The 27,693-nt window shown below is 44.7% G+C and overlaps 1 protein-coding gene and 1 long non-coding RNA gene across 2 annotated transcripts; both read right to left on the bottom strand.

The window, feature by feature from the left end:
- Positions 1–263: 263 nt before the first annotated feature.
- Positions 264–2,803, bottom strand: LOC125396216 (PRAME family member 12-like). Its single transcript, XM_087909476.1, has 3 exons — positions 2,497–2,803; positions 1,445–2,032; positions 264–1,249 (listed from the first exon to the last, which is right to left on the bottom strand). The coding sequence occupies exons 1-3, from the start codon at positions 2,772–2,774 to the stop codon at positions 682–684; spliced, it is 1,434 nt and encodes a 477-aa protein (XP_087765602.1). The 5' UTR covers positions 2,775–2,803; the 3' UTR covers positions 264–681.
- Positions 2,804–15,754: 12,951 nt separating this feature from the next.
- Positions 15,755–27,257, bottom strand: LOC125394922 (uncharacterized). The gene is made up of 3 exons (XR_007230367.3): positions 27,015–27,257; positions 22,068–23,148; positions 15,755–16,679 (listed from the first exon to the last, which is right to left on the bottom strand). It is a non-coding gene; the product is annotated as an uncharacterized LOC125394922 (long non-coding RNA).
- Between the last annotated feature and the right edge of the window lie 436 nt (positions 27,258–27,693).

Genomic DNA, 27,693 nt, shown 5'->3' on the forward strand with positions numbered 1-27,693 from the left:
CATTGATATCTTACTATAGAGAAAAGCTAAAATCTAGACCTAAGGAGAGTACCTTAAAAAATGAATCAGCACAGAGACAAGTGACAACATAAAATACAATTCTTTTTTAAAGTGAATGTTTTAGGCCAGTAGAGACATATTTATTGAACACCTTTATACACACTATGGCTACTTCAGAGTTTGAGAGTCCATAGGAACACAGCCCTCCAGACACAGGGCAAGCAAGCTGGACATGGCGGCTCACTGTGGTACTATCAGTGAGGCAAGAAATAAAACTCAACAATTCAAGCCAGCCTAGAGTACATGAGGCTATCAAATAAAAAGAAAATTTCACTCACCAGATCCTAGAGATTTTCCATTCCTGAGTCACTGACCCTGAACTTGGCAATGAGGTTAATAACTGAATAAGACCCCAGAGGGAGAGCATCCAGGATTGCAGGTGAAAGAAAAAGCCACTGTTTCACCAACAGAAGCCACATAGAAACACAAATTTGTCTTCTGACGCCACAGGACTCTAGCTGTCCCCACTGTCCCATTGTTCTCCCTGCAGGGTCCACCTCACTGCACATCATTCTGATCCAAGTCATGTTTGCAGTGTCTGATGCCATGAGCCCTGAGACCCCAGGTGAGAGATGTGCCCCAAGCCTTCCATGTGTTCAAATCATAAGTCATGTTCTCTACTTATGGCAAGCAAAAACAAAGTCTGGGTACCAGGTCATACACAGAGCGTGCAGCACATTTATGGCAGGTACGGGTAGCAAAGGAGATACCCTCAGGCTGCCTTCTGGCTCTGAGTATATCCATGAGTTCATGGCAAAGATGGGAAAATCTCTCTACAGAGATGCAACCTGACTCATCATAGCACTGCAGAGGGGCAGGGTACTGTTCCACACTCAACTTCCTCAAGTTGACCGTGTGGTACAAAAGGTCCTTCAGGATGGGCATGGAGAAGTCATTGTCATACAAGTTTAACTTAGTGAGCTGTGAGCACTGGCTGAGGGCAGGGATGAGGTGAGTGAGGTGAGAGTCCTTCATCCTACAGCCCTGCAAGTCCAGGGACTGCAGAGTGTCTGCCACATTCTGTAACAGGACTTGGAGAGGCATGGGATCTAAGGGCAATAATACCACACCACTCATGTCCAGCTGTTTTAGCTGACAGAGGTTGTGACACAAGGGGAAGTAATTCAAGTCGCGCTGTGACAGATGGAAGCCAGTGATGGTGAGAGTCTCCAAGGGGGCTGTCAGGCACCTAGGAACAGACAAAGGGACTATATGAACAATGAGTGTGCCCGGGTGCTACACAGGAGTCTACTGAATCAAGTCACACCCACAACTCTCTCCATAATTGTTCCCAGTGACTGGCAGGCACCATGCACCCACTACCCCTTCAAGTGAAAGAGAAAGATTTGCTCTGGTAGCTGACCCAGCTCTCCACCTTGTTTACCTGAGTAACTGTTCCATGCGGTCTCTCAGAAAGTAGATCCAATTTATGGATAGATGCTGCAGACAGTTGAGGTTGGAGAACTGGGAAGTGAACTGGCTGACACATTTCTCGTCTCTGTCTGCTAGCCTGTTGCAAATTTCCCAAGTGGTCTTGAAGACGTGAGTCAGGGAGAGTTTGTGAAGATTTCTCATCTGCCCAAGGCAGGGAGCAAAATGGGCCAGTGTGGATAAATCCCACCCCACGCTCAGTTCCAGCTCCTCAATGTGCTGTGGCTGGAAATTAAAGAACTTTTTTAGAGTCCATACAGGCAGAGGCCAGATCTTCAGATTCGTACAGCAGAGCTGTACGGAGCCTTTTCTCTGCATGACCCAATACAAGAGGTATGCTTCTTCTTCCCTAACGCTGGGCCAAAGGCCGAGGTCAGCCATGATTGTCAGATGCCCGCTCAGTGCAAATCTGGAAAGGACCTTGACAACTTGCTTCTCTCCCACAGTCTCTGCAGGGCCGTCCCCTTCCTCTGCTCCGGTCTGTATTCTCCAGAAGTCATAGGGCACTTGCCTCAGGTCGAGCACCTGAAGATTCTCCCTCCTGCGGGTAAAACGTGTAAAGTGTCAGCAGACATGACAGTCCAACACTCAGCCAGCTTTCACTACACATCCCTAATGGCAGCTCTTCCCTCCTGGAAAGGTGTGTGCCTCTTCAGCACCGCGTGTCCAGCATAGGAACTCACGTGTGCTATGGACATTTTCCCTGAACTGCATATGCAGACCTGGCTACTTTTCATCCACTAATATCTACTGAGTCCCATTGTTAGTGTTTGTGGGATGCCAGGGAGAGATGCATTCCACACTGGCTAAACCTACTCTAAGCTCTAATCCATACTCAACTGTCCTTACTACAAGCAAACAACAGCTTTCATGACCCCTGCACCCCAGCATGATGATCCCAGCAGAAGCCTCTGACCCAGGTATGGGCCCTTATTCCAATCCCACAGACTCTTCAGTGTGCCCCATGTGCTTCAGGCTCCCACACTGGGTTATTGCTTACGAAACCTTGTGTCCAGATGCATGTCTATGCCATGGAGCACAGCCACGAAGATTTCCATGTTGGGAGTCTTCATCAAAGTCCCCACAGGAAGGCAGGGGAAAGGCCAGGCTTCCACCATTGCCGTCACAACCCTAGTGTGTCTGGCATGGACGGCATCCTTGAAGAGACCTGGGAAGAGCTCCATGGGCAGTTTCTCCAGAGCAGAGATGGCCAAGGCCTCACTCCTCAGCAGAGCCTGCCTTGCCAGCTGCATGAGTGTGGGTGGGGTCTGAACACTCATCATGAAGGGTCTTCAGGCAGAAGGCTCCTGAGCAACCACTGAGGGAAAAACATACTTTCAGGATAAAGTTGAGAAACCTCCCTCACGCAACACAGTAACCACTCAAGGTTAGAACTTATTTCCCCAGCAATGGCAGAAACATCAACTTCACCCATTGTCCTCTCGGGTGGTGTAAAGCCAGACTTCCTCTCTAGCAACACGGGAGCCTCGCTAGCCCCTGAATGTGCAAAACCTCAAAATACCTTGTGTGACCCTTGTTACAACAACAACAACAAAGACCCTTGTATTGTGTTCAACGTTTACTTTAATTCCTACCAAGGAGGAGGATGGCCGTGGGTTCCTCCAGTTTTCTGGCCACCCTGTGTCAGAGCCAGACCACATCCAAAACAGCATAGCTCTTTGATAAGGATGCAAACTAAAGCCCGAGTCAAGACTGAAGGTGCAATTGCAGTTCCTGCTGCTGTGAGTCTCAAGCAGAAGAATTTCCCAGGAATCAAAGATATGTGTGATCCACAGGTCTACAAGTGCTCTTATTCCACAAAAGTAAAAGCAATCATTTGAGCTGTGTGCAGTGGTGGCACACGCCTTTAATCCCAGCATTCAGGAGTCAGAGGCAGGAGGGTCTCTGTGAGCTCAAGGTCAGCCTGGTCTACAAGAGCTAGTTCCAGGACAGGCTCCAAAGCTACAGAAAAACCTTGTCTCGAAAAACCAAAAAAACAAGAAAGAAAGGAAGGAAGGAAGGAAGGAAGGAAGGAAGGAAGGAAGGAAGGAAGGAAGGAAGGAAGGAAACAAATAAAAAAAAAAAGCAATCATTTGAATGCGCCACAGTATGAGGGAATGTGCTGGTAACCTCAGTGCCCGGAGAGAGAAGGATCTTCATTTCCAGCCTAGCCAGAACTACAGAGACAGTTCTAGGGCAACTTGATTGAACAACATAGGAAGCCCTTGGCTCAAAACAATCAACCATAGTGAAATCCGGAAGCTATCGTAGATCGACATCTGAGATGAAGGTAAAACTTCATCCAGAACCAATGTGTTCATCTGACGATGGAACAGAAATAAAAGTTTCCAGTCCTTTTTCGGTCTGAAGGTCCTGATATCAAACTACAGGAGTCAACAGAGGACAGACATCTACTCACCAGTTCTGAGCACTGACGACAGGTCGGTCTCTTTATCCGAGATGAGCCAGGCAGTTTCTCCAGGCTCAGGTCTCTGAGTATGTCCGGTGGATCTCCTGAAGCCTTTTGTTTGGTTGGTTGGTTGGTTTTTTAATTTTGGTTTTAGGAACTCTCCATAGATGAGGCTATCCTTGAACTCAAAGAGAACTGCCTGCCCACGTCTCACAAGTGCTGGGATTACAGGTGTGAGTCAACACCACCAGCTCCTCTAGAAGCCTTTATACACCTTTCTGCCCAACTTCCCTATTTCAATTCCACCTTCCAACACAACACTGCAGCTTGATTGGATGGTTCAATCTCTGTCATTTTAATTCTCCAGAAAACATCCAATCATATTATTGATTTGAATCAGAACTCCTTGAGAAAACACCCCCCCACCACTGCCCCTCAAAAGTCTTAGATAAACACAAATATTCCACTTGTTAATCACCAAACCTTGCTCAATTTGATTCATGTGACCAAAGTCAATCTGGGTTTGAGTTAATTTGGGATTTAATATATTGTTGATAGCAGTCATAAAAATAATTCAAAAATGTCTTCACAATGGACCTTGGAAAAGACCTAGTCAGTCAGGCATATGTTCAGGAGCTCAAGGCCTGAACTGGATGCTCTGTCAATAAACTGAAATAGCAGCTACTCAAAAGGGTGAGGCAGGAGAATGCATACATTAATAAGGTGCTCAGGGTATTGGGGATGCACTCAGTTCATAGAGAGCTGCCCAGCATACACTGAGTCCTCTTCCCATCACTAACTGTTCCTGAAACAGAGTCACTGAACCGGCTAATCCTAGATTTTTGGCTCTTCTCTTCCAACTAGAGGGATCTGAATTTATCCAGGTCTTTCAGAACTTGAATAAGAATAAAGGCTTTTTGCTTTTAGACACAGGACTCAGCCTCCTTGTTGGTTTTTGGGGAAACTCCACAATCTGGGCATAACAAGATCAGTACCCTGGGAAAATGTCACATGCCTTTAAACCCCACAGTTGGGAGGCAGAGGGAGTTGAGTCTCAGTGACTTCAATACTAGCCTGATGTAGTCAATTCCAAACCAGCCAGGCATACAATCTAAGGACCTGTCTTAAAAATTATTTTAAGCAGGGTAGTGGCTGAATACAGTTCCCAGGAGGCAGAGTTAGGTGGATCTTGGTTGGAGGCCAGCCTGGTCTACAGAGTAAATTCAAGGAAAGCAGGGGCTACAGAGAGGTCTTCTTTTGAAAACTAAAAACCAAACAAAATTAAAAAAAAAAAAAACAAATTTAAAGGAAAAGATGGCTGAGTAGGAAGCCTGACTTCAAGACTAGGACATACAAGGTTTGCTGAGAGAAACTGCTGCAGTTTGTAATCCTGTCTCAGCATGCACTCCCTGAGCACCAATGCAACGATGAGCAAATGCATTCCTCTTGCAAATGAAAATGCTGAGTGTCGATCCAGGGCTATGGTGCAAGTTTTAAGAGACTGAAGAAGGACTGTCAAAATCCCGAGGCTAGCCTAGACTAACTGCGTAAGGAAACTCCACTTCTCCATGGAGCAGTACTAGGAGCCAATGCCAGAAGACAGAAATCTCTGGACCTGTGCTTTTCCTGCCAGCTTTTCCTAGAGCTTTTCTTTGATAGTCCCGTGTGTCTCTGAGGAAATATTTTCTTTCAGACAATATGTTCTGTTATGGCTTACCCTCCCCAAACTCCTGTAAGATCCTCCCCACCTTCCTTCCCATCCAAACCCATTCTCTGTCTTTACTAACAAAACAAACCACACCTAAAGAATGATAAGAAGCAGCTGAGCTTGTGTGTGTGTGTGGGGGGGGGGGGGGTGCCCGCCTTTAATCCCAGAACCCTGGAGGCAGGGGTTTGCAGATCTCTGTGACTTCAAGGTCAGCTTGGTTTACAAAGTGAGTTCTGGGGAGGTCAAGGTTATTAGATGGAGAACCCGCCCCCAAAAAAACAAACAAAGCAAAAATCCCAAATTGGAATAGGACAACATAAATAACAAACAGAGGAAAAGAGCCAAACAAAAAACACACAAGGAACACATAGAGATGCAAGACATGTTCACACACATAGGAATCCCAAAAAAAAAACAAATTTGGTAGCCATAACACATAAGCAAAGGACCAGTGGTGTCTGTGTTTGTGTGTGTGTGTGTGTGTGTGTGTGTGTGTGTGTGTGTGTGTGTGTATACACATGGCCTAACTAAACCTTATGAGAATAAGAATCTCCAAAGTTGCCATGGTTTCTTTTGTCCCACCTTCTACCGCAGGTCACGAACCTGTCCTTAAGAGTCGTTTGCATCCCTAGGGAGACTCCATTCGATTGAACTAATTTTTCATTTATGATCCTTATCAAGTAGAGATAGCTTTTGGGTTAGGGACAATGCGACTTTCCGTCTACTTCTCTTAATACCAGCCCCCAGGTGGTGACCATTGCAGTTCCTGTTCATGCCCGCCACAGTCTCTTTGAGTTCCTAAGTGCATCACTTCTGCTGGATTTAAGGGTTCTTTGAAGTCCTGCACCTGCAATCCTGGATGCTCTCGCTCTGGGGTCTTTTTCAGTTATTAACCTCACTGTCAGGTTCAGGTTCAGGTTCAGGAGGGTGCAGTGACTCAGGAATGGAAAATCTCCAGTATTTGGTGAGTGAAGCAGGGATCCAGGTCACATTGGCAACAATAAAGAGAAAGCTTTGGTGACACTTCTCTTGTCTTGTCCTTGGCTTGTGAGTTAGTCACTTGCCTTTTGTGTGGTTCTTCAGTTATGTGCATCAAAATTCCAACTTAAGGGAGCAGTGCAGATACTTCCTGTGAAGGTTGTGTAGGGACCACAGAGGATCAACATCCTGTGTACTCAGGCCACGGGGCACAGTGGCTCTATCAGACATGGCTGAAGGAAAGAAGGCAACATGGGGCAAAGGGAATAGGGTTTGTAATCTTTATTTTTCTTCCACATATGAAATTTTCTTTTTGTTTGATAGCCTCATGTACTCTAGGCTGGCTTGAGTTCTTGATTGTTTTCTTGCCTCCCTGATAGTACCACAGTGAGCCGCCATGTCCAGCTTGCTCGCCCCGTGTCTGGAGGGATGTGATCCTATGGACTCTCAAACTCTGAAGTAGCCATAGTGTGTATAAAGGTGTTCAATAAATATGTCTCTACTGGTCTAAAACATTTATTTTAAAAAGGAATTGTATTTTATTGTATTTTGTGTCTTCACTTGTGGTCTCTTCCTGATATACTTGTAAAAAAAAAATCTCCCTAGGCCTAGACATTAGCTTTCCTATACAGTAAGAAATCAATGAAATAATTTATTATTGCTCTGTTAAATTCTTCATTGGAATAATTATTGAATACATAGAACAAATGTACTTTGCTTAAATGTTGTCCCTGTTCTCCAAATTCCATAAAATATCTAAATGTAAGGACTCCTCAACTAACAATGTTCTGGGCAGACGTGAAGATCTACAGATTAAGAGCAGTAGTGTCAGCATTTCAGAGTCTGGCATAGGTGGATCAAGTTATCAGCCAGTGTAGGCCTCTTATGGACATGTAGGCCAGCCTAGAGTACAGTGTAAGATATTTCCTTTAAATAGCAACCCATAGCCAGACAGTGGTGGCGCATGCCTTTAATCCCAGCAATTGGAAGGCAGAGGCAGGTGGATCTCTGAGTTCGAGGCCAGCCTGGTCTACAAAAACTGGTCTAAAAAAAAAAAAAAAAAGTTCCAGGACAGGCTCCAAAGCTACAGAGAAACACAGTTTCAGAAAAAACAAAAACAAAAAACCAACTACCAATAGATGGAGAGAGACGGCTCGTAGTTTAACAGCACATAGTTTTCTCTTTCTTACTTTATGTTCAGCCGTGTGAAGATGTCAGATCCCCTGACACTGGAGTTACATGCAGTTGTGAGCTACCATATGAGTTCTGGGAATTGAGCCTAGGTCCTCTGGGATAGCAGTATCCAAAGCTGCAGGATCTCCACAACAAAGGATGTCAGCAGGATGTCCAGGAAGAGTCCTAGTGGGAGCCCAGAATCAAACGTGTAGTGAAGACCAGGACCTCAAACCAGACAAAGGACACACTGCAATGAATACTTGCAAGTAGAGAGGTGTGGAAAAATCTCGTTACAGTGTGACTTTCATAGTTGCACAGCAATGTCCATGATAAGATTTTTTTTCTCTACATTTTTTATTTTTATGTGATTTTTTTATTTTCTTTTTTTAAAAGAATCTTTTTTTATTATCTTACATCCCAATGCCAGTTTCCCCACACTCCCTCCCCTCAATCCTTTCAAATCCCCCACATCACATCCCCTATCTGTGGGAATTGCTACCCCGAGTTATATTTCCCTGCCCACATTTGAGGTGCTTATCTGCAAAGAATCAGAACTTCCCTCTGCTCCTGGAGTTGGATGAGGAAGTTTGAGTGCACGTGATTATTCCTTGATCCCTGCTGGGGTCAGGTGACAGTCCCTACTGAAGACAGGTGAAGGTTGAATGCACGTGATCAGTCCTTGACCCCTACTGGGGTCAGGTGAGAGTCCCTCCTTGGGTCATGTGACAATCCCTTCGCAGCCCCCTCCCCATTTGGTGCCATGGTATAAAAGCTAGCCCCAGCTGAACAATAAACAAGCTGCTGTTTCACCTTAACCTCGTGCTCTGTGGTGGGTTTCATTCAGCCTGGACACCCTCCGCCGATGCTGGCGCGGTACCTATCTGCTCCTCAGGTAGGGTAAGGCTGCCCATTGGGATACAACAAATCTCATATAACATTAAGGCAGGAACAAGACCCTCTCCCACTCTCTAGGTTGAGCAAGATATCCCTCCATAGGGAATCAGCTCCAAAGAGGCAGTTCATGCACCAGGGATAAATGTTCATCCTGCTACCAGTGGCCCCACAAACTGCCCAAGCCACACAAAACTGTCACCCACATTCAGAGGGCTGATTTCAGTCCTATGCACGTTTCCCAGCTGTTCTAATTTCTAACTTTTGTTGTTGTTGTTTTTGCTTTTCCAGACAGGGATCCTCTATAAAATTCCTTAGTTTTTAAATTTTTGTGTTTCTGTATCAACAAAAAGAAATTCGACTTCCTCACTAGTATGTGTCTTTCTTGACACTTTGTTCATGACACAAAACACCTAGAAATCGCATCATGGGACATCATGAGACCACCTCCACTAATAATCCCGTGACCCACAAGGAAACTCCATCTTGCTCACAGACAGCCCTTCTCTGGGATCTATCTCAAAAAACTGCAAACTCAGACAACTGAAAAAAAAAAATAAAAGAACCATGTTAGGTAGAAGACAAATGTTCTACTGTTGAGTTGGATTGTGTTTAAGTTTGCTTTTTAATCTTTGTAATATTTTATGTCAAAAATGTTTAATTATGTATTTGTATCTGTAGGTAAGTAAGACATAATGCCAGGGGAGGCCAGAAGAGGGTGATGCATTCCCCTGAGCTGGAGCTATGGGGGTTTATGAGTTGTGAAATGGGTCCTGGGCACACAAGTATGGTACTCTTAAATAGCAGCAGGTGTCTAGTTGCTGAGGCAAGTCTTAACCCCTGTATTTTGTTATGTTTTCATATTTTAAAATTATAATAGAATTACACAGTTTTGCTTTCCTCACTCCACTCTTTCCATGTATGCACCGCAGCTCAGTCTCAAATTCATTGCTTTTTTTCTTAAAAAATGTTTCATATATATACATATAGGTATAAACACACACATAAGTGTGTGTGTGTGTGTGTGTGTGTGTGTGTGTGTGTGTGTGTGTGTGTGTAGATTCCTAATTGATGAACACAACCTGTAGAGTCAATCCAGTATTACTTGCCTGTGTATGATTTCAGGTCTGACCACCTGGAATTCTTTAACCACCTAGGAGGCTCTGGCTTTTGTATGACTAATTACCCCTCTCTCAGCTGTCCTTACTGAACCGCAGGTTTTAGCTAGGGGAGGGGTTTTAGGAGATTTGTCCCTTCCAGGATGGTGCCTGTATTGTGATTGTCCCTGTTCAGAATGTATTCAGACACCAATCTTGTTGAGGTGTCCTGGCTGTAGGTTCCCAGTCTGTTACAGGAGTCTGACCTCTCAGTCCACTTGCTGGTCCTCTGGCTTTTGAAATATTCCCAACCCCCTCTCTGCTGTGTTTGCTGGATGTGGGGTACATGAAATATGTTATAGATTTACCCCCTGAGTCTGGACAACCCACAATCAGTGGTTCCTTTCATTTTGTCCAGTTGCATAAGACTCTATCTGGTGCGAAAAGGAATTCTTGATCTGGGAGCCAGCTGTTCTGATCCTCTGCTTCTATGTGATCCTTTATGTTTAAATTTTGTGTTTCCGTTCGACTTATTTAGTGTCGGGGAGAGGGAAATGCTATGGCACAGGAGTGGAGGTCAGAAAGATTCTGATCTCTCCGTCCTCAACACGGCTCCCAGGGATGGAATGCAGCCCATCAGGCTTGGGACAAATGCTAAGTGATCCACCTGTGTTTTTTCTTTTCTTTCTTTTTTTTTGTATTTTGTTTTTTGTTTTTTGAGACAGGGTTTCTCTGTAGCTTTGGAGCCTGTTCTGGAAGTAGCTCTTATAGACCAGGCTGGCCTCAAACTCACAGAGTCCATCTGTCTCTGGAGTGCTGCAATTAAAGGCGTGCTCCACCACCTCCCAACCTCAACCTGTGTTTTTCTACTGATCAAGGGGGTGCAACTCTCTAATGGTTTGAAACTCTCTTTGTAGAACAGGCTAACACCAAACTCCCAGCACTTCTGCCTCAGCCTTCTGGGTGTTGGAGTGACAGATGTGAACTGGATACTCAGGTTGTTTTGTATCTGATATGTAACCCAGCATTAGCACAAGACTACAACCCCATCTTCTCAGAGGCCTGAGTTCTAACACATGTTTGTAAATTTCCTTTTTAACCTCTCTCCCTTTGAATATCCCTGTATATCCTACACACAGGTGTAGAACAAGAATATATCCCCATCTACTGGAGGATGCGGGGCGAGAATCTCAGGTTCTAGGGGACCTTGGAGAGACTATAATTCAAATGAAAATACACACGAACTAAGTTCAGGGAGAGAGACCCTTTTAGCACGTGAGGGTCCTGTGTTCTATTCCAAGCACCAGGCTTTGAAAAGAAAAGGAAGAAACAAACCCAAGCAAAGATATGAATTTGGAACAGAGCAAGGAGTATGTGGAAGGGCTGGAGGAGGGAGCGGAATAGAGCAGTGGGATGGTTATGTTATAAACTCAGAAATGAAAACAGAAAGCTGCAGACACCGTTAATGTGGAACACAACCATACTGTGCGTGGTCTGCTGTCCTGATCTGCCCCCAGTGTCAGGACAAAAGAGGCATCATTTGAAGGAAAAAGGTTGGCAGGATTGTGTTCCTTGGTATTTTCTAGCTGTGCACATATGTGGCTGTGCATTCCACCTACAGAGCCAATCAAAGGAACAAGAACAACAACAATAATAATAAATCACAGGCTGTTGTGATTGTTGTCTTTGTTTTTATTTTCCATTTGAATCCTCTGCTATTTAACCTTTGACCTCCTGCACACCACGTGTGCACTCTATGACTGATTTGGGTCTCTGGCCCTTTATCTTTTAAGAAAAGGACTCACCATGTAACCCTGACTAGCCTCAGACTTGCTATATAGAAGAGTATGAAAATCAACACACTAGATCCACTTTTCTCCTGAGGACTTGGATTTAAGGTGTGCACCACATTGGTCAGCAATAGATTTACTCATGTTGAGGTAGGGTTTGCCTAGGTGCCCAAGCTGATTTAAAGCTCAATCTGTGCTTCAAATTGTGATCCTCCTGCGTCTGTCTCCAAAGCAGCTGGGATCACGGTCCTGTACAACAGGTGTGGCTGCCTAACTGGCTTTAACATCGCCTTGATTCTCAGGTGATCCTGATACTGTTCAAAAGGCTGAGGGCGTTTCTTGGGGCTCTGGGTCTCCAAAGGAACAGAACACTATGGGAGGAACCCTTCTCATAGAGGCAAAGGCTGTAGGTGGTCAAACTGTGGTGTCAGGACAGCAGCCCTGACCAGGTTGTTTCCGGTCATCAGGCTGGAGTGCCACTGCTTCCCTCTTTGCGGTTTCCAGCCTTGAAACACCCATTCCACTGGTGCGGATGCCAAAAATATGTTCTGGTTTGGGTCCTGAGTTACATCGTGTGATCCTGGATTTAAGAATAGCTGTAAATAAACTGGGCGTTGAGGTTCACTCCTATTTTCCAATCACATGGGAGCTTGAGGCAGAGAAAAAGGGGCACTAACTTCTGCTACATAGTTCATTGTCAGTTGGGGTACCTAAAAGCCCTGTCTAGAAATAAAAATTTGATAAAAAGGAAGACAAATATGATTGTATAGGCTGTGAATGTATGAATGAGTCCTTGTATGTACTCATTAGTACTATGTCTATTAGTACTAGTAGACTATTAGTACTCCATAGTCTCAGCTCATTCCCTTTCCTGCTAGTACATGATCTGACCTGACACACCCGAGCTCCCCAAAAGGACAGATGAAGAGGATGGAGCCTTAATCAGCGAATCAAACTGTAGCTCATGGGTGGAGCTGGGGCAGCAGAGGGGAGGAGTGAGGAAGAAGGTGGATAAAAGCTTCAGAGGAGCCAGAGAAGATACCCAGAGTTCCAGAGCCTAGGGCCAACTGCTGGCCCTCTTGGAGTAAGAACACTGTCACCTCTGGTAAGTTACACAGCTTCTTCACCCAGCTCAGCCACTCCCTGCTGAGGACAATGGACCCAAGATGGCTCAGGACACTAGAATTTCTGTCTCCATATCTGCAGATTTGAGATTGGTTTTAAATCCAAATGTGGTTTTGTCTTTAACTCAAATACTGTGTTCTCTTTTGTTAATTTGTGATCTTTTAATTTTGAGCCAGTGTTTTGCTATGTTGCCCAGATTGTCCTAGAACTGCCCTGAGTAGCTCAGGCTGGTTGGGACCTGCAGTTCTCCTGATTCTGTCTCCTGAATGCTGGAGTCATTAACATGTGTCACCAAAGAAGCCAGCCTCAGCTCCTAGTGGCTGGCATTTCAGGCTGTTACTCAAGTATCTTCTAGAGGTTTTTCTTTTTAAATTCATCTTATTTTATTTAGCATTTCTGGCTATGTTGTTTGTAGGATTGGTTTTGCTTCTCTGAAACATGGAGTCCAGGAGCCCAGTCTAGTCTGTAGCATGATTAATAAAAACCCAAGACAGATATTGGGGTTCAACCTGAAGATCAGAATAGCAAAGTGATCAGCCACTAAATCTTAGTTCTATCTCAGACCAAAATGGGTGATCCTGCCTCCAGAAATCCTCAGTGTGAGACTGCTGAGCTCTTGTCCCCTACGGCCTTGTCTTCCTCTCTCCACCCGCCGTATCACTTGTCTCTACCTACTCAGTGCTGTGACTCCGGAGTGCTGGGAGCACCTTTGGGTGAGTTCTGCTTCTCTCTTTAGACAGGTTCAATCTCACGTAATGCAGGTGGCCTTGTCCTGGAATTAAAGGTGTGTGTCACAACTCTCTGGCCTTTAGTGGCTGACTAGTGTGACTAGCTGTGTTCTTTATTCTTCCGGCAAACTTTATTTATTAAAGCGCAAACAGTATACCATTACACCAGTCTGGAAGTGTTGGGACCATTTGGAGACCTGGCCTTCAGCTGCTCTTCCCTTCTAGAGCCTTCTAATGGAAGTTACTAAAAGCTGTGCCTTGCCTAGAGGAACAGAGGATGGGGTTTTCACCTGTTGGCCCACTTGCCCGCTGGGTATATAAGCATAAGCCTCCATGGTGCTATTGGATAAAAGGCTTCTTACCAGTGATTAGACGTCCGTGAGTCTGTCTGTCTCTGTGTGTGTTTGTGTATTTCAACCTCCATCCCCTTGCCCGAAGCTTGTTGCACACTGCGCCCCTGTCTGCGCTCTATGTGCTACAATACAGTTCGTGAGCTTCGGGCAAGGGGCTGGAGGTTGAAACACACAATGACACACACCAACAGAGACAGACTCAAGGATGTCTAATCACTGGTAAGAAGCTCTTTATTCAATAGCACCATGGAGGCTTAAATACCCAACAGTCAAGTGGGCCAACAGGTGAAAACCCCATCCTCTGATCCTCTAGGCAAGGCACAGCTTTTAGTAACTCCAATCAGAAGGCTCTAGCAGGAAGAGCAGCTGAAGGCCAGGACTCCAAATGGACCCAACATGGAACTATATGTGCATCTTAGAAGATACTGAGCAATGACCTTCGTCCTCTACCTCCTAAGTGATGAGACACAAAATTTAGTCACTGCCTCTTTACACAGTATGGTGATGGATAGGGTCCAGGGCCTCATGTCTGGTAGGACAGTCACCTACATCCCCAGCTTCTTGTTTTAGGTTTTGTTTCTTATATTTTTGTTAATTTGAGTGAGCATAGATTCATTACAGAAAATGAAGATCTGGAGGGTGAGACGTGTTCAAAGGGAATCGCCTAAAAATTTCTTGAAGAGGAAGCTTTCCCTGTTGCTATTGAGAGAGAAAGTACTGTGGGATTGGAATTTTGTGTTTGTTGAATAGTATTAAGTCAACTTCACATAGGCTAGGACATCTGGGAGGGGGAGGGAATCTCAATTCAGAAAACACCTCCATAAGATTGGGTTGTAGGTATTCTTTTTCTTTTCTGGTTTTTCCAGACACAGTTTCTCTATGTAACACTCTTGGCTGTCCTTGACCTCACCTGTAGACAGACTGACTTCACAGTAAGAGATCTGCCTGCTTCTGCCTCCCAGTTGCTGAGTAAATGTGCTCACCATCACTGCCCAGCGTGTAGGTATTTTTAAACTAATGATTAGTGGGGGAGTGCCCAGCCCATTGTGAATGTTGTCTAGGTTTTATCACAGCAATGGAAGCCCTAAGACAGAATTTGGTATGCACATAGTGAGAGATTGGTTGAAAGACCTGACCTTGTTTGGGGAGGATTGTGGAAGGGCTTGGGAACTTCGGGTCAGAGGAGCCATGGAGTGTGGGGAGCTCGGCAAGACGATCTGTGGGAGCTTGGGAGGGAAGAGCCTTGAGAGCCGTGAAAATGATGGAGGTCTGGCTTGTGGGGTGTCAGAGGGAAGCAAAGACTCCACTGAGCTCTTTGAGTTAAGACTCTGTGGTCCTGGTTCTAGCTGAGGCTGATGAATCAGCTGTGATTGACAAGGGACCAGAACAACCCAATGAAACCTTTGCTTTGCTGGGATGTGACTGCTGGTAACCTGGGGCTGAAGAATCTGAGATTTAGAAAAGCCCAGCATCGCTGAGGTGAAATCCTCTGGGGAAGTGTTTCCTCAAGGTCGTGTGTGCCTCGTGCTGGCAGCTGAACTTGGTAGTGCAGGAGTCAACAGGTGGTGCTGGTTTTGAAGGCTCGAAGTGGTCGTGGAGAGCAGCTGAGGCTGGGCACTGTGGGCAGGGCTGGAGTCTCCGCAGAGAACCTAGGAGAGGCAATTGGTGAAAGGGCAGCCCAGGTGAACCAGGAGACCCAGCATTTTGGAGATGCCAGGACCACGGGAAGAGCAGCAGCGGAATGCAACTGGCCTGAGACTACAAGAGAAACTGTGTGCTGCAGACGGCAGAGCTTAGAAGCATCCCAAGTCCTAGAAGCTAGTGAGTGGATCCAGATATTGGCCATCGAGCTATTTTCGCTGTTGGAGTTGGGTTTTGTTTTGGTTTAATTGTGACTGCGCACCTGTCCTGTACTCTTGAGTGAGAAAGCATTTAATTAAATTTCGATTTTTACAGGAGCCCACAGTTGATAATTTGAACTTTTAAAAAAGAGATTTTGGATTCTATGAGAGACAGGATATTTTATTGAAAATATTCTTCATTTCTCTCCAGAAAAGAGCAGGCCTCCCAGAGATGTCAACCAAATACAGCATATTGAGTTGCAATAAGATTAGGTACCTCCCCTTTTCTTAAGGCTTGAAGAGACAACTCAGTATGAGGAAAAGGGTTCTGAAAACAAAGACACTCCCTGTTCCCACTGCTTGGAGTCCCACAGGAACACCAAGCTACGCAGCTGTCACATGTATGCAGAGGGCCTTGGTCAGTCATACAGTCTTAACTGATTGTCTCCAGTCTCTGTGAGCCCCGTGAGGCCACATTAGTTGATTCTGTGGGTTTTCTTAGGGTGGTTTTAACCCCTCAGGCTCCTCCAATCCTTCCTCCTCTTCTGGAGGATTCCTTCAGTTCTGCCTAATGTTTGGCTTTTGGTCTCTGCATCTGTTGCTTATTGAAGCCTCTCTGACAGTTGGGCTAGTCACCAATCCATGAATATATCAGAATACCATTAGGAATCATTTCATTGAATTGAATTTCTTTCTTTCATTGTTTCTTTGAGGGGGGGCTGGCATTCCAGGCAGTTTCAGGGGTGCACTCCCTTCCATAGCATGGGTCTCAAGCTGTTTGTTTGGGAACCCCTACAGTTTCCAAGTCGCCTCTACCCCAGCACATCTTGTAGGCAGGACAGATTGTAAGTCAAAGATTTTGTGGCTGGGTTGCTGTTCCAAGGCCTCCACTGGAAGTCTTGTCCGGCTCCAGGAGATGGCCAGTTCAGGCTCTGTATCCCTTATCCCTGTTGCTAGGAGCAGTCTTCGCTAGGGTCTCCCTCGTGCATTTCTGGAAGTTTCCATTGCACTAGCTTTCCCTGAGTTGCTCCTCCGTTTCCGTTGTCTCTTCCAGTTCTTAGAGGTGGATGGGGTCAGAGGGGAGGTGAGGGCTGGGGGAGAGGAAGGAGGGCAAACGGCAGTCAGGATTCAAAGAAATAGAGTAAAAAGAGAATGTCAATTAGAAAAACTGAATTAGCAAACAGGGTGAGCAAAACTATAGAAAATGATGGTTTTAAGAGGCACAAACTCTGCTCTGTGTTGGAAAGAAGCATTGTGGAGTTTACTTCCTCCTTTCTGAACTCCACCTCAACCCGCTGATCTAATGTTAGACAATTTAAAATATTTTCACAGAGAACCTCAGTGGCACCGAATTTCAGGCTCTCACCTGGAGGACCAGCACTGGTGAGATCCAGGCAGCAGGATGGGAGTTCAAGGCCACTCTTGACTACACAGTGAGTAGAAGGCCAGCCTGGGCTGTCAAGCTTTGTCTCAAACATAACACACCAAATCTAAACAGAAAATGCTTCCCAGACAGTGGTGGAGTACACTTTTAATCCCAGTTCTTGGGGGGTATAGGCTGACAGATCTCAGTGAATTCAAGCTAGCCTGGTATATAAAGTGAGTTCCAGGACAGCCAGGGCTACACAAAGAAACCCTGTCTTAAAGACAAGACAAAAGAAAACAAAAAAAACTGATCTTCACTCTTCGCTCAGACAATACACCAAGCATGTTTTCCCTCCCCCCTCCCCCAATACCTCGAGCTCCCCACACACACAACTCTATCCTTCCCAGACCTGCCCCCTATCGTTATTTTCTTCAGAGAATAGGTCTCCAAGAGATGACAGCCACACAAGATAGCACAAGACATAAGGAGAAAAGGTGAAAGACCTCATATCGAGGTTGTACAAAGCAACGAACAGGAAGAAAAGAGAGCTGATACTACTAAAAGGTGAACCTCTAATGAGTTTGCATTTGCAAAGGCTGTGGGGCTTTTAAAGTTAGCCATGGTTTGTGTTTGTGAGATGTAGTAATCTGAGATCTTGGATGAATTCCCACAACAGCGACCCCCCCCACACACACACACCCAAAAAATGAAAGGTTATAATCTTAAAAAGCATTCTGTGTCAAGTTGGCAAGGGGTCAACTGTGCTGGGTAATTTTATGTCAACTTGACACAAGCTACAGTTATCTGAGAGGAGGAAGTCTCAGTTGAGAAAATGCCTGCATAAGCTCCTCCTGTTGGCAAGCCTGTAGGACATCTCCTTAGCCAGTGACGGGTGGGGCCCAGCCCATTGTGGGTGATGCCATGCCTGGGCAGGTGGTCCTGGCTTCTGTAGAAAGCAGGCTGAGTAAGCGTGGGGAACAAGCCAGTAAGCAGCACCCTCCATGGACTCTGCATCAGCTCCTGGCTCCAGGTTGCTACCTGTTTGATTTCCTGTCCTCACTTCCATTAATGGTGGACCACCATGCGGAACTGTAAACCAAAGAAAACCTTTCCTCCTGAATTTGCTTCTGGTTGTGTTTAATAGCAGCAATAGGAATCCTAACTGTGACTGTGTGTGTGTGTGTGTGTGTGTGTGTGTTAAATAGTCTTACCATGTGGCTCTTAGTGACCTGGAACTTGCAATGTGGAACAGGATGTAAATTATAGAAACCCACCAGTGTCTACTTCCTAAGTAATGGGATGAAAGGCATGTGCATCTAGGCTAGGGCATTTGTTTTTGTTTGCTGGTGAGCTTTTGTTCTTATGTTTTACTTTTCCAGTACTACAACTGGTCTCGAACTATTCATCTTCTGACTCTGCACCCACCACACACTGGGATGAGAGGCCAGAGTCACTGAGTCTGAAAGGATTTGCCTTTTTTCTTTTTTAAATTGATTTCATTGAGCTATACATTTATTGAGCTATATATTCTTTGCTCCCTCCTTTCCTCTTCCCTCCACTTCAACCCTCTGTCATGGTCCCCATACTTCCAATTTACTCAGGAGATCTTTTTCTAATTCCCATGTGGATTAGATCCATGTATGTCTCTCTTAGGGTACTCATTGTTGTTTATGTTCTCTGGGATTTGCTTTCTTGTGATGGAGGAGGGTTATCTGTCTATTGTGTTATTTTCATTGGTCAATAAAGAGACTGCCTTGGCCCCTTGATAGGACAGAAAATTAGGTAGGCGGAGTAAACAGAATAGAATGCTGGGAAGAGAGCAATGAGGCAGACGCCATGGAGCCAGCCACCAGGTCAGACATGCTGAATCTTTTCCGGTAAGCCACCACCTCGTTGTGCTACAGATTATTAGAAATGGGTTAATATCAAGATATGAGAGTTAGTCAGTAACTAACTCTCTAGAGATAATGGGCCAGGCAGTGCTTAAATGAATACAATTTGTGTGTTGTTATTTCTGGGACTAAGCTAGCCGTGCGGGAGCCGGGTGAGGCGAAAAGCAGGCCTGCCCGCAGCTCCTCACTACATTCTTGTAACTTAATCAGTTTGTACCCTTCAGTGATAACTTCCGGGATGTTGATTGTGTTTGTACGAATTAACATTTCCTGGCTGTCTTTTTTGGAAGTTTTCCCAGGATCCATCCTGATGAGTATAAGGAGTCTACCAAAGCTCCTGGAGCTGCAAAGACGGAGGTACTGAAGGATGAGGACAAGGTTATCTCTGCTCTGGAGGAACTGTCCATGGTCCATGGAGCTCTTCCCACAACTATTCCAGGAGGTCTTCACTGGCATGCTCACTAAGATTATGAAGACTATGGTCACAGTCTGGCCATTCTCCTATGTCCCTGTGTGGGCCCCGAAGAACAAGCACCACAAGGAAATCTTCCAGGTTGTTCTGGATTGGGTAGATATCCTACTGACACCAAATATTAACCCAAAGTGGGCAAGACCCAGGTAGAGTCAAATGGAGGATTCTGGGACACAGGGGAGAGAGAATCTGGGTTTGAGACCCTGAAGAGTTATAGGTAGATCCGAGGCCTTGGTAGCATCAGCTTGGAAGACTGAAGAAGCCTTGCTGCTATTGATATCTGATAGAAAAGGACCGTTGGGTGTGGGGAGGAATAGAGAAGATGTGGGCGCAGTGGCAGGAGCCTGTCCCTGTCTCCCCACGGGCACTAGTAGTACCAGGTCTAGAGAAACTGAATGGAGGGAAGTGAGACAGAGCCATGGATGCAGCTCAGAAAGAGCCATTGCCTGGGATCATGAGGTCTTTGTTGGACACTTCATATTGGAATAACACAAACACTGCTAAGGTCCGGATGGGAGAAAGTAAGAACTGACATTAGAGATGTGGAAAGGAGCTGACTAAGTTGGGCTCTTGTTTTGTCTACTGACTCTTCACCTGTTTTACCCACAGGAGGTGGCAACTTGGAGTACTCCATTTGCAGAATGAGCACCATGAGTTATGGCTGCAACAGAGGAAGATGGCTGCTCAGCAAAAACAAGGAGTAAGAAGCAAGTAGAGCTGGGCAGCGGCGGCGGCACATGCCTTTAATCCCAGCACTCGGGAGGCAGAGGCAGGTAGATCTCTGAGTTTGAGACCAGCCCAGTCTACAAGAGCTAGTTCCAGGACAGGCTCCAAAGTCACAGCCTCCAAAGCCTGTCTCAAAAAACAAAAAAACAAAAAGAACAAAGAAGGAAGTAGAGAAGCCTGAACCGGAAACTGAAAAGGAGACGAAAGGATGGTGGTAACTGACCTCTGCCAGGGATACATCTGCAAGAACAAGACTTCTTGAGTTGGGCCTGGGACAAAAGAATATTTCCACCGGGCGGTGGTGTCACATGTCTTTAATCCCAGCACTTGGGAGGCAGAGGCAGGCCTCTGTTAGTTCAAGGCCAGCCTGGTCTACAAGAGCTACTTCCAGAACAGGCTCTAAAGCTACAGAGAAACCCTGTCTCAAAAAAATAAACAAAAAGAATATTTCCAGTTTGAATGTAAAAGGATGAAGTTTTTGTAACTGTGCATGTAGACTTTCAAGAAGATTCTGCGAGTTTTCCATCCAGAGGATGTCCAGGAGTTGGACCTCTGAGAATAAATAAGGTTGAGTCTTCCATGATACAATTTGCAACTTTTCTGGGTCAAATGAAGAAACTTGACCAACTCTGTCTCAGCAAAGGAGAAAAAGGGTTCAGCATTGGAAATCCAGAAATGAACACAAAGAAGCATGCCAATGTGATCATTTCTCAGTTACCCAAGCTTACCCATCTCCAGCATTCCTAAATGAAAGGTATCTCATTTTATAAAGTCTGGATGCAACAGTTGTACACAACAACCACTGAACAGACACAGGATGGATACGACTAATGACCAGGGGCAAAGGACATGAAGTGACATTTTTGTCTTTACTGCAAACAGAAACAGAATCTGATCTTCTTGTCATACGGACAATGTACCCGACATGTTGGGCAGACTCTTTATGCAAAGATGACCACCTTGGGCTGCCTTATGGACCTGACTGTACCCATGAACTCTGAATAAAGGTGATTACTTTGTTTTCTGTAGACAAAACCCTGGCAATGATAGCATTCCAAAGGAACAGGTTACTGCTCCAGAATCATCTTTTTCAGGTTCCCTGTGTGGTCCAAATCTTCACTCAGGACTTGGCCTGGAGATTCTATTATCATAGAAATTGATGCTAATAAGTTGGGGACATTGGTTAAGTGAGGTATGAGGACACTGATCTGAGAGTCTGTCATCCCAGACAATCCAGTGTTTGGAGAGTACCTGCAATACTAGCTAACAACCTTTGAAGAGTCCCAAGAAGTAAACGGAATTTGACACCAAGTATATCCAGATATTTCAGTTGCCAGAGGCTCTGACATTGAGCAAACTGATCCAGGTGGGCATTCTAAATCTTATGGGGGGAGGGGGTGAAGGATGTTTTCAAAGGAGTCTTGATGTTCCTAGGCAGAGACCAAGAGGTGAGTTTTGGAAATGGCATTGGAGAGCATATTTGGTACAGCATTGTCATCCTGTTCTTCTGTTTGTGGTGACTCTCTGACTCTGCCCTTTCTCTTCCCAGAATTCTTAGTCTGGCTCTTGCACTCAATCTCTTTCTGCTCAGCTATCGACCAATCAACTTTTATTAACTATGGGCATAATTCACACCATTTCACCCTTTTTGTCTAATTAAAAAGGAAGGCTTTAACCGTACCTTAGTAAAAATTATATACAACAGAAACAGTTATTAAGAACTGTGGTAACAATATCCAATCAATTTTGTGTTTTGCAAAATTAGAGAAAGTACTGTTATCCATCCTATTTTGGTGAGTCTAAAGTTTCTCATCTAATTTATCTTTTATCATAACTGAGAAAAACTATAACCAGGGCTATCTAGTCTTCAACTCTATCAAAGACCCCAGAAGAGTGAAATGTTACCTTATGCTAGGGACCTCAGGCTACCTAGACAGTACCCAAAGTTCTTCTGCAACATTGGGCATCTAACTAGAATATCTGAAAGTTTTCTATGAAGCAGAGTTTTGAAGGACTGTCCTACCTTGTCTGGTCAAAGTTCTGCAGTCACCTTTCCTGTGTCCTACTGGGCCAGTTTGGACAGTGACTTTCAGCAAATGAGAAGAGTGCAGTTTCTTTGCCCAGTAACTTAACTTTTGCCACAAAGTAAGCTCCATATGGAGTTTTCAATGCTGATCATCTTCTTTAAAGTAGATTGGTGTTGACAGGAATCAATGTATCTCACTATCGTAAAAAGGTTTAGATTATTAAATATATTAAATACCATATTCTGTAGGCCTTTGAAATGTCTGAAGATTACTTTTCTTTCTGAAATACCTCTAAATGAGCTTAAAGACATCTCTAAAATACTATAACTTTGACTATTATAGATGACTGTTAATCTGTATTTCTTAATTTATAATACATTTTAAATGAGCTGCATAAGCATAATACCTTAAACAAGAGTAAAAATATACATACAGTTTAACAAAATTAACATTAAATTTGTAGAACTTCCCACAGGGCAGGAAACCCTGACTGCTCTTAGGGATGGAGAGGGAGGAGGAGAGGGAGTGGGGGGAGTGGGAGGGTGTTGGGAGGAGGGGCGGAAATGGAAACTTTTATAATTTAATAAAATTTAAAAAAATAAATAAAATAAAATGTGAAAAAAACATTAAATTTGTAACAATAAAGCAAAATTTATGCCAATGTAAAATATAAGATTAATAGTTGTTTTTGGATGAAAGTAGATTAAATAATCTACCCTTTTATCTTGTGATTACTATATCCCCTTTTTCTTTTTAGAAGGAGATTCCTAAATCTAATTCTTACGTTTAACTTTCGTCTTGAACATTACTAATAATAACGTGTAACCAACCCATCTAAATGATAAACATTCATAATTTATTTTGGGGAGTATGGGTGTAGTTCTGTAGAATACTTCAGCTGGTTGGGGTGCTGGCAGTTGTTGAGGGACCCAGAGAAAATTAGGATAATTCTTAAGGCTTGGAATGTGTGTTTTCTGAGACTGGATCATCTCAGTCAGTTGCCGCCTCAGTTGCCTTGGAGCTGTCTTGGATGCTCAATCATCTGGGCCATTGTTGTTGGTGTAGGATCCCCTTGTTCTGAAAATACATAAACTTTTAAAGGTAACATACATATCTGTATTAATACAAATATAGGCTGTGCATTGCCTGGGACCGTGAGGTTGTTGGAGACTCAACACTGGGAAAAAAAACAAACACTACCAAGACCAGATGGGAGAAAGTAAGACCTGACATGAGAAATGTCCAAAGAAGCTGACTAAATTGGGGTCTTTTTTGTTTTTGGGTCTACTGATACTTTGTTTTACCTACAGGACATAGAACCTTCAAGTACTTGATTTTCAGAATCTGTACCATGACTTCTGGAGCACATGAGCTGGACATGATGGTGATGTGATGGCTGCTCACTAATTAGTCTCACCACTATTCCTGCCCTGTATGATACTTCTTCCAGAATCTATAGATGTTTCAAAATTGAAGGCAGTAGTGAACCTACATTAAGGAATGCATCAGAGTCTTCGAAAAACATACTTTTTGGAATGGACCTGGGGAGGATGTGGATTCTCTCCTTGTTGTCCTTTGATATTATCAGGAGGGTTCTGAGAGTTTCTGGCAGAGCACATCCTTGCATTGGAAGTCGGAATGAGTTGAACTCAGTCTCCCATAGCACAATTTGTGACATTTTGGGTGAGATGTAAAATCTTAATAAATTCTCTTTCTCTCACAGAGGATGACTACAGGGTACACATTAGATATGTAGCAGATAGAAGGAGGCATGACATCATGTTCATTTCTCGGGTCTCCAAACTCCCCAGACCTCAGCATCTCTACATGGAGGCTATCTCTGTTGGTAAAGGGCCACATTCTACAGCTGTGCAGCTAAGCAAGGGGGAAAAGTGGCAGGACCAGAGCAATCCTTTCTCTTTTACTTTACAGACTAGTGGGCACATTATTTCTGTCCGTCACTTTACAGACCAGTGGGCACATTATTTCTGTCCGTCACTTTATAGACTCGTGGGCACATTATTTCTGTCCGTCACTGTGGGATGAATAGCGAGGGAGTCATCTGAATACCTAAGCATGGTCTTGTTTCCTTGTTAAGGGAATAGGCTCTCCCAGGGCCACTCATGAAACAGAAGCCTAAACTAAGGTTGGACATGTGTCTAGAAGTACTAGGTCACAAGTCAGGTGGGTGGGCCAGATCTAGTGTGGGTGAGTTGTACATTCCCTGTTAGAATCCTGTCTAAGATAATGGGGATGGAAAAGAGAAGATGGCACAAAAAGACAGAAACAGAATACCTGTATAGTTCCCCGGGTGGTCTGTGCTTAGATTGTGTGAACAGCCACCTCACTGCCTCCAATTTCCCATGTGGGAAATGTTTTGAGCCCAAGTGTGCCATGAGCAGATCGGAGATGGTTGACAGCAAGGCTGACAGTCAGAGTCAAGGTGCAATCTGGGAATCAGCATGGAGATGGTGACAGGATGCAGAGGGCAGTGAGATCTGCCAGAGATTTGCTGAAATGCTGCCCTGGATTTCCTGGCGGCATTGAGAAATGGTGCTGTGGAGTGTGCACTGAGCCATCCCACAGCAATCGTGGCTGCTGGGGGTGTGACGTGAGTGGACAAAATCCAACAGGCAGCACCACAGATATTTACTTCCGTCATTTGATGCAACTGACCTTGGGACCTCTGTGTAAATCCCACCAAATGTGCTCTCCAAATCCATCTCCAAAACTAACCCCGTGGTCTCTGCCTAGGAACCTGAAGATTCCTTGAAGACCTCCTCTGTCACTTCCAGCAGGGGTTAGAGTGCCCACCTGGATCAGTTCTCCCAGTGTCGGAGACTCTGGCTACTAAAATATCTGGACATGGTTGCTGTTCTGTTCCCATTACTTTCAAGGCTTCTTCATAGGTTGATAGCTAATGTTGCCAGAACTCTGCAGACTTTGGATTTCCTAGAGTGTGGGATGACAAACTCTCAGATCAGTGTCTTCCTATGCAGCTGCCCTCAGCCAATGTTCCTAATTCATTGGCATCAATTTCTGTGACAAAAGAATCTCCAAGCATGTCCTGAATTCTGGACTACACAGGAAACTGCAAAAAGATGATTCTGGAGCAGTACCCCCACCTCTCTGGAGTACTCTCATGCCGGGGTTTTGTCTTCAGAGAACAATTTCATCAACTTTGTTCTGAGTTTATGGATATAATCAGAGCCATTAGCCCAAGAAGGTCATTCTTGCCTCAAGAATCTGTTCAACATGTCATGGACACTGTGTGGAAGTCAAGCAGAAAAGATTCTGTTTGCAGTGAAGAGGAAAATGTCACCTCTTGTTCTTTGCCCCAGTCATTAGTTGTATCTATCTTGTGTCTGTTCATTGGTTGTTGTGCACAACTAATTCATGCAGACTTTACAAAATGAGATCATTCATGTAGAGAGGCTGGAGATGGGTGAGTTTGGGCTACTGAGAAATGAAGGTGCTTCCATGCTGCTTTGTGTCCCTTATTAGATTTCAGCTGCCGAACCTTTTTTGTACTTTGCTGAGACAGAGTTGGTCAAGTTTCTTCATCAGACCCAGAAAAGCTGCAAATTGTATCATGGTAGACTCAACCCAATTTATTCAGAGATCCAACTGCTGGCAGGCTCTGGATGGAAAACTGACAGAGCCTTCTTGACTGTGTCATGGATATCTTGTGTGTCTGTTGGGCGATTGCTGTGCACAGAATTGTTACTCTGGGGTAAGTAGTGGAGAAACACCCTCTAATGAAGGTTTGGAGAAACTACAAACAATTGAAATCTAAAACTCAGGACTGGAGCACTGCGTGTACATCAAACGTAGCTGACGGAAAGACGGTACAGAGCAAAAGGAATTTGCCTTAGGTTATAGTATTCTTCTGTGTGTCTTTTCTCATAATATATTCCAGGGAACCTGTTAATCTTAGATTTTCATACAATTTTCATTCATTTCAACTGTGTGTGTGTGTGTGTGTAAGTAATACTAGTGCAAGTGCCAAAAGCTTAGGGTACCAGAGACATCGGATCCCCAGGGTTGGAGTGACAGACAGTTGTGAGTTGCCTGAGAATAGGAGCCAAATTGTCTCCTCTGGGAGAGAAGCAAGTGCCCTTCAGGGCCAATCGTTCTCTGTCTTCTCCTTGTCTCCTTGAAGCCTTGTTTCTCTTGTTGATGTGCCTCTACCTCCTAAGTGCTGATGCCACCAACATGGACCACCATGTCCGGCCTTCATGCCACATGGGGTCACATTCTTCTGGGTTCCTGACCAGGGCTGCTGAATGGTCAATAAATGACTACAATGCAAAGCAAGTCCTTCAACTATCCTAAGGCACTCATGGGACCTAATGTCTGTATTTTAATGCTTCGATTATAATATATATATTATTATAAAAATCCCCCAAGTAATCAACTATACTTTTTTGTGAACCTAATATAGTAAGAATAAAAGATTTTGCTCATACTCATTTATTTCCTCATTGTTGTGTTTATTACAATATAGCCTTCTTTAGTATCATTTTTACTGTATCTTCTGCAAAACAATTGTAAGATCTCTCTGAAAAAAAATTAAAAACATGAACAGAAGTGATTTCCACGATAGCAGTTGACACTTGCAGGAAACCTGACCTGACCTGATCCTATTTTCAGCTGAGTATCACAGGCCAAGGTGCACAGTGGTCATGAGCTGTCTCCTCCTGCTCCACGTTTTATATTTTCCCTCCAGCGCTCTGACCTCACAGAGCAACATTCTCTTATGACAGAGAACACAGACTGGACCTATTTAGTGAGCAGCAACTGCTCTTCTGAGCTATTTCTCTGCAGAGGACATGCCCCCTATAAGCAGATCCTTTCTGACACACTCATACACGGGACTCGGTCTTCATATGCTGCCCAGTGAAAGATAATGTGGGGACTTACAGCAGGGACATGGCATTTACCTGCATGGAGTGACATCCTCCAACCTCTGGTTCTCATCTAGACCCAGCTTTGGTGTGAGGCCCTGGGTCCAGAGCACGGAGACTCTGGGCCATTACTTAAGGGGATATGTCCTGGTCTCCCTTCCATACACCTTCCATTAATTTTCAGGGTCTGATGTAGACTCACCCCGCCTGCAGTCAGCTATGTAGCTGAGGCTAGCCTGAATTCTGTCCTGATGCTGCCCACCCTGAATGCCAAGGGTAGATGTGCGGACCACCACGGAAACAATTTTCCATGGAATTTCATTCTATTCTCTGTTAAGGGGAAGTTTGTGTGCAGAAAGCACCCTTGATACTGGAAGCTGATTGAAATGGGAGGTATGGTTTCTAAGGTCATCCAGATCCGTAGTGGAGGCTGCGCTAGATCCATCCCTCTATTCCCATCACATGGAAGGTAGAGGCAGGAGGAGCAGAAGTGCATGGACGTTCTTACTACACAGGCTGTTTTAGAGGAGACAGTAACACAAGGGATGCTGTCTCAGCAGCAACAGAAAGCCCCAGAGGAGGAGAAGCTGACTCCTTGGGTGTGGTCACTGTCTGGCCTTTTGGAGACCGTGCTCTGAGAAGCTGGTTCACACATGTCCACATGGTGACCAAAAAGGAAAACACCCAGTCCAGATCTCCAGGTTGTTTCTAAGGC

The sequence above is a fragment of the Myodes glareolus genome, chromosome 8, assembly GCF_982192425.1.
Source record: "Myodes glareolus chromosome 8, mMyoGla1.1, whole genome shotgun sequence".
Lineage (NCBI taxonomy): Eukaryota > Metazoa > Chordata > Mammalia > Rodentia > Cricetidae > Myodes > Myodes glareolus.